At 21.1% G+C, this 12,319-nt stretch overlaps 6 protein-coding genes across 6 annotated transcripts in view; 5 read left to right on the forward strand and 1 right to left on the reverse strand.

Moving 5' to 3' along the window:
* Positions 1-457: 457 nt before the first annotated feature.
* Positions 458-3,575, forward strand: DDB_G0276243 (hypothetical protein; the record flags this gene model as incomplete). Its single annotated transcript, XM_638218.1, has 2 exons — positions 458-801; positions 947-3,575. 2 exons carry the CDS (start codon positions 458-460, stop codon positions 3,573-3,575), a joined length of 2,973 nt encoding a protein of 990 aa, XP_643310.1.
* Positions 3,576-3,724: 149 nt separating this feature from the next.
* DDB_G0276081 (hypothetical protein) lies at positions 3,725-4,495 on the reverse strand (the record flags this gene model as incomplete). The annotated part of the gene is made up of 1 exon (XM_638219.1): positions 3,725-4,495. The coding sequence occupies one exon, from the start codon at positions 4,493-4,495 to the stop codon at positions 3,725-3,727; it is 771 nt and encodes a 256-aa protein (XP_643311.1).
* Positions 4,496-4,843: 348 nt separating this feature from the next.
* On the forward strand, positions 4,844-6,868 carry mproS (prolyl-tRNA synthetase; the record flags this gene model as incomplete). The annotated part of the gene is made up of 1 exon (XM_638220.1): positions 4,844-6,868. The coding sequence occupies one exon, from the start codon at positions 4,844-4,846 to the stop codon at positions 6,866-6,868; it is 2,025 nt and encodes a 674-aa protein (XP_643312.1).
* A 1,825-nt stretch (positions 6,869-8,693) lies between these two features.
* On the forward strand, positions 8,694-9,833 carry mlcR (Regulatory myosin light chain; the record flags this gene model as incomplete). The annotated part of the gene is made up of 3 exons (XM_638221.1): positions 8,694-8,696; positions 9,030-9,299; positions 9,621-9,833. 3 exons carry the CDS (start codon positions 8,694-8,696, stop codon positions 9,831-9,833), a joined length of 486 nt encoding a protein of 161 aa, XP_643313.1.
* Positions 9,834-10,187: 354 nt separating this feature from the next.
* Positions 10,188-10,965, forward strand: DDB_G0276179 (hypothetical protein; the record flags this gene model as incomplete). Its single annotated transcript, XM_638222.1, has 2 exons — positions 10,188-10,305; positions 10,400-10,965. 2 exons carry the CDS (start codon positions 10,188-10,190, stop codon positions 10,963-10,965), a joined length of 684 nt encoding a protein of 227 aa, XP_643314.1.
* A 581-nt stretch (positions 10,966-11,546) lies between these two features.
* Positions 11,547-12,319, forward strand: part of DDB_G0276075 (hypothetical protein) — a gene marked incomplete at both ends in the record, with an annotated part of 1,196 nt that continues 423 nt past the window's right edge. The window contains 2 exons of the mRNA XM_638223.1: positions 11,547-11,646; positions 11,730-12,319. The exon at positions 11,730-12,319 is cut by the window's right edge and continues 423 nt beyond it. Of these exons, the coding sequence (XP_643315.1) occupies positions 11,547-11,646; positions 11,730-12,319 (690 nt within the window). The remainder of the gene's footprint in view (positions 11,647-11,729) is intronic.

Consider the following 12,319-nt stretch of genomic DNA (forward strand, 5'->3'; position numbering starts at 1 on the left):
ACTTTAATAATTGTTAAAGTATGAAATAATAATAATTTTTAAATGAATCAAATGAAAAAATTCCTCTTTTTTTTTTTTTATTTTTTTATTTAAGATATATATTTTGAATTAATTTTTAGTAAAAACAATAATTTTTAAAAAAATAAAATAGATCATTTTTTTTTTTTATTTTTTCATTTTTTTTTTTTTTGTTTATTTGCTCTTTATTTTTTTTATTTTATTCAAAAATAATTATTAAACAATTCTTTGATTTCTATATTTTTTTTTTTTATTATTTATTCACTTTTATTTTTTATTTTTTATTTTTTATTTTTTATTTTTTTTTTTAAATTTTCATTTTCACTATTTTTTTTTTTTTTTTTTTTTGTGATCTGCACACATACTCAGTTTACAATACAAATTAAAAAAAAAAAAAAGATTTTTTTTTTGTTTTTTTTTTTGTAGATACACATAAAAAATGAATAAGATATTATCAATATTTTATGTTTTTAGTTTATTTGTATTTGTAGTATTTGGTATTTATGAAGAAGAGATTGGAAAAAGAGATTGGTCAATTAGAAATATAGGTCAATATGAAAATAGTTTATATTTCCCATATGATGATACAATCTTAGTTCATTCTAAATTATTAAATAAACTCGATAATACTGAAGATACAACTACAACAACAACCACAACAACATCACATGTTATCAGTCTTTTAAATTCATCAAATGGCGTACAAAGATGGAGACAATTATTACCAATTCAAGAACAAACTTTTCAAACTTTAACATTTAATAGTTTTGATAATGATTGTATGTAATTTAATAATATGAATACATATAATAATATAATATAATATATATCATTTAATTTATTTACTAATAGTATTTATTTTTTTTTTTAAAAAAAAAAAAAAAAAAAAAAAAGATTTTTTAACATTAACAAATAATAAAATTATTAGATATTGGAATAGAAATAATGGTGAATTATTATGGAGCTATGATACAAGTTTAGCAGTTGAAGGTAATTGTAATATTGCAGATATTATAAATAAAGATGGTATTATTAGAATATTATGTGATCAAGCAATTCTATTTATAAAGAGAGAGAAACAAGTTATAATATTATCAAATATAAATATTGATAATGGTATTGAATTGAAATCATTAAATTTACAAAATCTTTATTCAATCTCTAATAATAGTGATCAAATTAAATTTATAGAATTTGATTCAAAATTTAAAATTTTAACAACAACAAATAATAAAATTCAAAAATTATCAAATCCAATTCAATCAAATCAATTAATAATAAATGAAAATCATTTAATAAATAAACAAATTTTAGTAATTTTAACAAAATCTTTTAATTTAGATATTATTAATATTAATAATATTAATAATAATGAAGAATCAAAGATTTTCAATACAAATTTAAATAAAATTTTACCAAAAGATAATGAACAACAAGATTTAGAAATTAAATCAATTTCATCAATTTCAAATAATAATCAATTTATAATTATTTTATCAAATGGTAATCATTTATTAGTTGAATTTAATATTGAAAATAATTCATTAGAAATTGTTAAATCAATTAAAAGAACAAATATAATTAAAACTTCATCTACTGCCACTGCTACTACATCATCATCATCATCAATGAATTTATTAATTTATTTAATTAGTGGTAATGAAATTGAAGATGGTGAATATTCAATTGAAGTTGTGAATGGTGGTTTAATTGGTAGTGAAAAACTTTCAAGTATTTCAAAGAGATTTAATGGTTTCATTGAAAAGGTTACTAGTTTCAATGGATACATTTTAATTTCAATGTCAGATTGGTCAATCCACATGTTTAAATTAAATGGTGCAGTTGTTGAATCATTATGGTCAAGAGAAGAATCATTATCATTCATTCTATCAACTGAAATCATTGATTATCCATTACCTGATATTTCAAAATTAGCTCAACTTCAATATGAATTCAATGAAACTGATGGTTTTTTCACTCATTTTTCAAAAAGAATTTCAACTCAAATTTCTGATATTTTTGGACTAACTACTACCACTGCTACCACTACTACCACCACTACTACTACTGAAGAAAATGAACAAATTAAAAAAATTATAATTGTTACAACAAAATCAGGAAAAGTACTTGGATTAAATAGTAAAGATGGTAGTGTATTATGGTCAATTTTATATTTAAATTTTAATGATAAATTAAATGTAATGAAGGTTTATATTACAAAGAAAACAGTTTATGAATCACCAGAGGTTGCAATTATATTCCCATTGTTGAATCAAGAGCCAAAGAGTTTAATTAGTTTTATTAATCCATTGGATGGAAAGGAGCGTAGTTATCGTATTATCAATCATAAGTTATTACATACAAATGTTCTCTCTCAATGGTCTGATCCAATAACTCATGCACAAATGATGTATTGGGTAATCAATTATCCAGTGGATCATCCATCACCAATGGTTACACTATATCCATGGAATGATAAAACTAGAAAACAATGGTCACGTTTAAAACAATACTATTTCTATTTAATTGATAAAGATCAGTCAGAGATTAAAGGTTACGGTATCGAATCATTGGCAGATGGTAAACATGGTGGTATTAAATCAATTCCAACTTGGAATATTAAATTCAACAATGCCAAAATCATTGCCACCTCTTCAATGAACCCTCATGAAATCATTCAATCTCCTGCTATCATTTTAGGTAATCGTGACCTTTTACCAAAGTATATCAATAGAAATATGATAACCATAGCCACTTTGGATGATCAATCTAGTGTAGGTGCTGCTGCATCAGCAGTATCAGTGTTAACTATAACCTTGGTAGATTCAATCACTGGTGAAATTATTAAATCATTCAAACATCAACATTCTTCAAATAAGATATCATTGGTTCAAACAGAGAATAGTGTAGTTTACTCTCATTATGATATAATGTCACAAACTCAATTGATTTCATCGATTGATATATTTGAGAGAAATATAGATTGGAAGACAGAGACAGTTTCAAGCTTTAATTCCACCACTGCCACTTTATCAGGTCAATTATCAGATCAATTAATAATTAAACATAAATCATTCGTTTTCGCTCACGGTCTTATTAAAACACTATCATTATCAATCACTGACAGAGGTATCACATCAAAACATATACTCGTTGGTTTAACCAATGGTCAAATCTTACCAATAGATAAGAAATTCATAAATGCTCGTCGTCCATATCCAAGTGAAGTTACACCAAATGATGCTGAAGAACAATTGATTCCATATAAACCAATACTTCAATTCCCACCTTGGTTATTTACAACCTATAATTCAACTGTACAAGGTTTAACAACTATCACTAGTACTGGAACTGATTTAGAATCAACTTCTCTAGTTTTCGCTTATGGTCAACCAGATGTTTTCTGTGTCTTAATCACACCTTCACTTCCTTATGATATTCTCTCTGATCAATTCAATCATATCTCTTTAATAGTAACATCTTTAACTCTTTTAATTTTAGCATTTGTCGCTAAAAATTATAAAAATTCTTTATTATTATCTAAAAAATGGAAATAAAACATTTTCTCTAAACAAATAAAATTAAATAAAAAAAAAAAAAATAAAAAAATAAAAAATATAAAAAATAAAAAGGTTTTTTTTTTTTGGTTTTATTTTTACACACTAAACTAACTTATAAAATATATATTTTACATAATATTATAATTTTAATCCCACATTCCTTTTTTAGGTTGTTGAGAATTTATTTTATTTATTTTTGAATTTCTATTGATTGATGAACTTTTACTTTCATTATCTTCGTTATTACTTTTTGAGAATTTATTATTATTATAATTGTTATTATTATTATTATCATATGGTTTATATCTAAATGAATTATTATTATTTTGAGCACTAATATAAGAGTTTTGTTTTTTATTTTTATCTATTAAAATATTCTCTAAATGATTTTTAGTCATTGATGATACATCTTTTGATTTTTGTAATTCTTTTGTTTTTTGTTGTTGTTGTTGTGATTTTGATTTTTTATCATCTTTATTATCTAACATATAAAATGGTGAGTTATTTTTACTATTTACACTTTGATTTGGATCATTTGAATTTTGTTTAATATCTGTATATTTCTTTAACATTTCAGATGTATCATTATCTTGTTTTGAATATTTTTCAAAATGTGGTGAACATGATAACATTGAATTAATTATATTTGTAACTTCTATTGATTTTACAAAAATTTCAATATTTTCTTTTGGTTGTTGTGGTTGTTGTTGCTGTTGTAGTTGTTTTTCTTGTTGTGTTTCAGTTGTTGTTTCTATTATATTTGTTTTTTTTTTATTTTTAATTGGTTTTTGTTGTTTTATTATATTTGTAGATGGTTCTAATACTGATTCTGATTGTGCTGATCCTGAAATTGATGAAGATGTACCTATATCTTCATTTTCAATTTTATTGTTATTATTATTAATTGGTTTTTTCATTTTTCTTTTTTTTTTTTTGGTTTTTTGGTTTTTGGCTTTTTTTTTTTTTTTTTTTTTTTATATGGGTTGAATGGAATAATTTAATAAAAAGAGTGTGAAAAAAGAGAGAAAAAAAAGAGATTTTATTTATCTATGTTTTTAAAAATAATTTTATAAACAAAACGAACGAATTAATTTTTTTTTTTTTTTTTTTTTTATTTTTTTTTATTTTAAAAAATCCCAGAATTGACCGTTTTGTAATGAAAAAAACTTTTTTTTTTTTTTTTTTTTTTTTTTTTATTTTAAATTTTTTTTTTTTTTTTTTTTTGATTAGTTATTAAACAATTATTCAATCAAAAAAAAAAAAAAATGATTTCTTTAATTAAGAAATCAAATAAAAATTTAATTTCAAATACTAGTTTAAATTTAATAAATAGATTTACAACTACAACTCCAACTCCAACAACATCAACATCAAATAATAATGAAATTATTAAATCAAATAAATTTATAAATATTTTTAGATCAAATTTATTTATACCATTTCAAAATGATCAAAAGATTGGTAGTGATATGTTAGAGAGTCAATTATTAATGCAAAAAGGTGGATTAATTAGAAGATTATCAGCAGGTACATATTCAACTTTACCATTAGCTCAAAAGGTTATGGAAAATATAATAAAGATAATTGATGAAGAGATGGAAAAAGTTGGTGGTCAAAAAATGTCAATGCCAAAAATGTTACCAAGAGAACTTTGGGAAAAAACTGGTAGATGGGATTCAGCAGGTGACGATTTAATAAAATTAAAGGATAGAAAAGGTGAAGAGTATTGTTTAGCACCAACTCATGAAGAGGTTATAACAACCATAGTTGCCAATGAGTCATTGTCAAATAGTAGTTTTCCAATTAAATTATATCAAATCGGTGAGAAATATCGTGATGAGGTTAGACCAAGATTTGGATTATTAAGAGGTCGTGAATTTACAATGAAAGATATGTACTCTTTCGATACAAGTAAAGAAGCTGCTGAAATCACCTATTATCAAGTTAAACAAGCCTATCATAACATTCTTGAAAGATTAGAATTACCCTATGCTTGTGTTGAAGCTGATTCTGGTAATATTGGTGGTAACATGTCTCACGAATTTCAAGTATTAGCCAATGTTGGTGAAGATTCTTTAATCTATTGTAAAAATTGTAATTATCATGCAAATATTGAAAAAGCAAAAGGTTTACCATCAACAAATATTAAAAATTTAAAAAAACAAAAATCAATTTTAAATAAACAAATTAATCAAGAAATTAATAATAATAACACCAATGATAATCAAGAAATTAATATAAAAATTAAAGAAATTGAAAATGAAATTAAAAATTTTAAAAATATTAAATTATCAATTATGAAAATTACAACATTACCTTCAAATTCTGATAAAGAAATTGAAGAAATAGCTCTCATTATAAATAAATTAAATGATAATTTTAATCAATATAGTATTAAACCAAATTATAATGATATTAAACAAACTCAAGTTTTATCACCTGAAGAATATAAAAAATATCGTTCAATTATTATGAAAGGAATTGAAAGTAAAAATGTTGATAATAATAGCGATAAATTATTATCATTTGAAGAAATTATTAAACATAAATTATTTATTGATGGATCAGTTGAATTTGATGAAGAATCAATTTATAAACCATTGAAATCATTATTAAAGAAATTATTAAAGAGAGATTTAAGTAGAAAAGATGATTTGATTTTATCAATGAATCGTGGTCAAAATTTCAGAGAAGCTATTAAAGGTGATCTTTGTGTACAACCTGTTTGTGATGGTAAATCATTATTGGATACAAAGAGGGGTATCGAAGTTGGCCATATTTTTTATTTAGGTACTAAATATTCTTCAAAATTGGGTGCTTATTATACTGGAGCTGCTCAACAAAGAATTCCATTGGAAATGGGTTGTTTTGGTATTGGTGTATCACGTTTATTAGCTACTATTGTTGAAACTTTTAGTAAGGAAGAAACTGGTTTCATTTGGCCACAACAAGTTGCACCTTATCAAATTATCATTGTTCCAAAACATCTTAAATCTCAATTATCACTTGCTGAATCAGTCTCTGAACAACTTCAAACTGAAATTCCATATTTAAAATCACGTATTATCATTGAAGATCGTTCTAAAGCTCATTTCGCTCAAAAAGTTTTAGAATCAAAATTCATGGGTATTCCTTACTTTTTAGTAATTGATAATAATAATAAATCAATTGAACTTGGTGAATCATCAACAAAAGTTAATTCTTTCAAAATTGAATATAAATCTGAAACTCCAACTTTAATTCAAAATCAATTTGATTTAATTAATTATTTTAAAAATAAATTTAATTAAAATAAAATAATAATTAAAAAAAAAAAAAAAAAAAAAAAAAAGTTTTAATTCTTTTATTCTATTTGTTTTTTTTATTTACAAATCAATTTGATTTAATTAATTATTTTAAAAATAAATTTAAAATAAAATAAAATAATAATAATCATAATAATAATAATAAAAATAAAAAATAAAAATAAAATAAATAAATAAAAAGTTACTATATGTAAACTTTTATATCTAATTTAAATTTTATTTTTGATTACTTTATACTTGTCTGAAGAGAAGAAAAAAAAAATAAAAAAATAAAAAAAATAAAAAAAATAAAATAAAATAAAAACACAGTAATATGTAAATACAACCCAAAAATCAAATACATATCTGTGTAACATTTTTTAGGAATCTTACAATTTAATGGCACTTAAAAGTAGATGGATCAAATTTCCAAAAAATTAAAAAAAAAAATAAAAATAAAAAAAAAAAATATGAAAAAATTTATCCACTTTTTTTTTTTATCAAATGATTTATTTGAAAATTTTCATGAAAATTTTCTATATTTAGAATCATCGGTTTGATGTAATAAAAACCCATGGGTGCAAACATTTCAATAAAATACAAAAAAAAATAAAATAAAAAATATAATAAAAAAAAAAGTTACTATATGTAAACTTTTATATCCATTTAAAAAACTCAAAATTTTTAATTTTATATTGTCACCCATGTCAAATCCGATAATTAAAAAAATAATTAAAAAAAAAAAAAAAAAAAAAAAAAAAAAATTAAATCAAATCAAAATAATTATAAAAAAAATAATTAAAAAAAAAATTTAAAAATAAAATTAATTATAAAAATATTATTGATGAGCGGTTTTGATTGAAAAAAAAAAAAAAAAAAAACAATTCATGTAAAATGAAAAAACCAATTTTTATAATAATTTTTTTTTTTTTTTTTTTTTTTTTTTTTTTAAACTCATTTTTTTCAAATTAAAAAAAAAAAAAAAAATATTTATTTATTTATTAATTCAAATTTCATATAAATAATATTAATAAAAAAAATCTTTATTTTTGATTTTCTTTATTCTTATTTGTAATTGTATATAATAGTAAAAAAAAAAAATTCTCAGATTTGTAAGTCCTTCCCTTTTTTTTTTTTTTTATTTTTTTTTTTTTCCAAAAATAAAAAATAAAATAAAATAAATTAGATTTCACAACAATGAACAACAAAATACAAAAAAAAAAAAAAAAAAAAGAAGAGAAAAGAATAAATAAAGGAAACAAAAAAATCTTCTAGTTGAAGATATTAAATAAATTTTTTATTTAAACATTTGACAAAAAAAAATAATAAAAAATTTATCAAAAAAAATAATTAAAAGAAAGAATAAAAAAAAAAAAAAATAATAACCAAAAAAAAAAGAAAAAAAAAAAAGAAATATATTACATGTGGAAAAAAAAAAAAAAAAAAAAACTAAAAAAAAAAATAGATAAAAAGATATATAATAGATAGTGTTCGTTTATCAACCACTTTATTCAAGTTATGATTTCTTTTTTTTTTTTTTTTTTTTTTTTTTTTTTGGCAAAACAAAAATTATTTTTTTTCAGTTTTTTTTTTCATAAAAAAAATTTGATTTTTTATTTTTATTTTTTTTATTTTTTTTATTTTTTATTTTTTTTTTTATTTTTTTTTTTTTTTTTATAAATTTTTTTTTTTTTTTTTCATTTTAGAAATCTTTTTTAACAACCCAACTTTTTTTTTTCATTATCCCCTGTTGTACTATTAAAAAATTTATTATTATTTTTCAAATTTCTCCAATTCTTTGTATTAAATTTTCCTCAACCATAAAATAAAAATGGTAAATTTTTATAATTAATATAAAACCTTTAAATAAATAATTAAAAGTTTTAAATAAAAAAATAAACAATTCAAAAAAAAAAAAAAAAAAAAAAAAAAAAAAAAAAAAAAAATATATATATATATATATATATAAATATATAAAAGAATAATAGAAAATAAATAAATAAATAGATAATAAAAATAAATAACAGTAATAGCAGTAATGATATGATGATGATGATAATAATAAAAATAAATAATAAGAATAATAAAAATAAATCCAAATGATAATTTTATTTAGTTAATAATTTTTATTTTTTTTTTTTTTTTTTTATATATATAATATTAATAGGCCTCAACCAAAAGAAGATTAAACAGAGAAGAATCATCTGTAGTTTTAGGTGAAGAACAAGTTGCTGAATTAAAAGAAGCTTTTGAACTCTTTGATAAAGATAGAACTGGTTTCATTAAAAAGGATGCCTTAAAAACCACCTGTAAACAATTTGGTGTTTTTGTTATGGAAGATCAATTAGATGCCATGTTTGCTGAAGCTGATACCACCAAATCTGGTGCTATTGGTTTCCCAGAATTTATGTCAATGATGTCCCGTCGTATGAAACAAGTATGTATTTTTTAACTCAATCACTCAAAATATTACATAATAATCCTGTAACTGAATCAGTTACAATTTCCATATTTCTTTTTTTTTGAACTTTTTTTTTTTTTTTTGAAAATTTTTTCAACCAAAAAAAAAAAAAACCCAACCCACATTTTTCAAATAATTAAAACTTTCCTTGTGACAAAAAAAAAAAATTGGGAAAAAAAAATTTTGGGAAAAAAAAAATATTAAAAAAAAAAAAAAAAAAAAAAAAAAAAAACAGGAACTAACAAAAAAAATTTTTTTTTTTATTTTTTTCCTTCTTTTATCATTTTTTAATTTTAGACTTCAAATGAACAAATTTTAATGAACGCTTTTAAAACTTTTGATCCAGAAGGTAATGGTTACATCTTAACAAAAGATTTATCTAAAGCCTTAACAACTTTGGGTGATAAATTAACTGAAGCAGAGTTACAAGAATTGTTATCAATTTCAGAAAACGAACAAAAGCAAGTTAAATATGACCTTTTCGTTAATACTCTCTTCAGTAAAAAATAAAGTGATTATTAAATAGTGGAAAAAAAAAAAAAGTATGTTAAAAACGTTTAGGGAGAAGAAATTAAATAAAAAAAAAAAAAAATATATAAAAAAAACAAAAAAAAAAAAAATCTATATTTAAATAAAACCCTGAATATGTAAAAATATATTTTTTTAAAAATGTCTAATGACATTTCTTTTTTTTTTTCCATTTTTTTTTGATTTAAAGAATATGGTTCTAAATAATTCGTAAATGAAAAATCAAAAAAAATATCTTTTTTTTTTTTAAACAATTTTTTTTTTTTATTTTTCACTGTTTTGTTTGCATTTTTTTTTTTTTTTTGTTGAGTTTAAAAAATCTTAAATAAATTAATAATGATTAAAATTATTTTTACCTTTATTTTATTATCTGTTTTATTGTATCTTTCTGAATCAAAATTTGCAAATTTTTTACCCCACTCAAATAATGATTGTAGTGATGGAAATCCATATGGTAATGTTCATAATTATTAACCCTTTCAAATTTATTTTTTTATTTTTTTATTTTTTTTGTTTGGAGCTAATTCAAAGGGTTTTTAATTAAATAGGTATAGGTTATTCAATACAATTAAATATATGTATATCAGCTATTTCAAGTAATCTTTTTTTAAAATTAGGAAATAGCAATAATAGTAGTAGTAGTAGTAGTAGTAGTAGTAATGATGATAATGATAATTTATTGATAGTAGAACAATATGAAGGTGGTGAATGTTCACAAGAAAATCCAACCACAACTAGTTATTTTAAATTGGATAGTAATAAAAATACTTGTATTACAACACCATATTTTCAAGAATTAAATAGTACAACAAGTCCACCAATTCTTTATTCAAAGGTTGTTATTAGTGATATACCAATTTTTCCCAAAAATTCAATTGTTTTTGGTCAATTTGAACAACAATGTATCTCAAATAATCTATTATATTCATATTCTTTTTCAAATGGTTTGAAGCTTATTGAAGATAGTGCTAATAATATAACAGATACCTATATTTGTTCAAAGAACAGACCAGCCTTACAATATTGCATTGCTGGAAAATGTATTATAAAAAAAATTGAAGAGAAATGTATTGGTACAACTGACTTGAAAATTAGTGCATTTTGTCAAAATTAATTAAATAAAGAAAAAATTATATTGATTATTATTTATTATTAATTATAAACTATTATTATAATTTTACCATTGCATTTTTTTTTTTTTTTTTTTTTTTTTTAATGTTCAGTATTAGTTGAGTTTTAATTTTTTTTTTATTTGTAATATTTTCTTAAAATTTTTAAAAATTTTTATTGCAGTAATTGTGTGTGTGTGTGTGTGTGTGTGTGTGTGTGTGTGTGTGTGTGTGTGTGTGTGTGTGTGTGTGTGTGTGTGTGTGTGTGTGTGTGTGTGTGTGTGTGTGTGTGTGTGTGTGTGTATTATTTAAAAAATTAACAATTAATTTTATAAAAATTAATTTTCATTTCCTTGATTTATCAACTAAAAGAAATCAGAATTTCATAACCAAATTTTTTAGATGTATTAGTGGTGTTAATCTCTGATTATTATTTAAACTTATTTTTTTTTTAAATTATAAATAAATTATTTTGAAAAATTTTATCTTTTTTCTGTTTTATTTTTTTTTTTAAATTAATTAATTTTTTTTTCCTAAACAGTTTTAAAGAAAAAAAAAAAAAATAAAATAAAAAGAATTAATCAAAATGAAATATATACATCATATATTCATAATTTTATTAATTTTTGTGTTTGCAAGTCTAAATAAAGTAGAGGCTGGTAATTTCCTTTTTCCACCAGTTCCAAGTTTGTATTTTGCATTTATATTAAAATTAAAGTTTTATTTTAAAAATTATTATTAATTTTTTTTTTTATTATAAAAAAAATAGCTAAACCACCGAAAACTCCTAAACCTGTAAGACCAACTTCTTCTCCATTAGGACCTCCTGAAAAAAATGATGAAAATTATGGTACACCAGTCAATGGTGATAGACCAAAATGGATTGAAAGATCAGCACATTTATTAACCAATATACTTAGAATTGATCCACAAGGATATAAAAAAATGTTTTTTACAGGAGGAGAAACTATGTATAATGTTTTATCTAAAGGTGGAATATATCAACCAATGCATCCATTATATTATAGAAGAGATCTTGATAAATCAGCATTGTCTCATTCAGAAGATATGTCATCAACACCTTGCTTCCAACATCCATCATGTAATGGAACTGATACAGATACTCGTTTACGTTACTTTTACACTGGATGTGGTGACCCAAATCAAGACGAAAGTAGTTATGGTGAAAATATTTTAAAAGGAATGAAAACTGCTAAAGATTCAATCAATTATTGGATATGTGAAAATTGGCCTATAGGAAATGGAATTTGTGTTTCTGATGGATCAAATGATGGCCATAGAAGTAATCTATTAAATAGTGATTTTTATTCGATTGGAATAGCATCAAAATTAAGTAAT

Source organism: Dictyostelium discoideum (genome assembly GCF_000004695.1).
Source record: "Dictyostelium discoideum AX4 chromosome 2 chromosome, whole genome shotgun sequence".
Lineage (NCBI taxonomy): Eukaryota > Evosea > Eumycetozoa > Dictyosteliales > Dictyosteliaceae > Dictyostelium > Dictyostelium discoideum.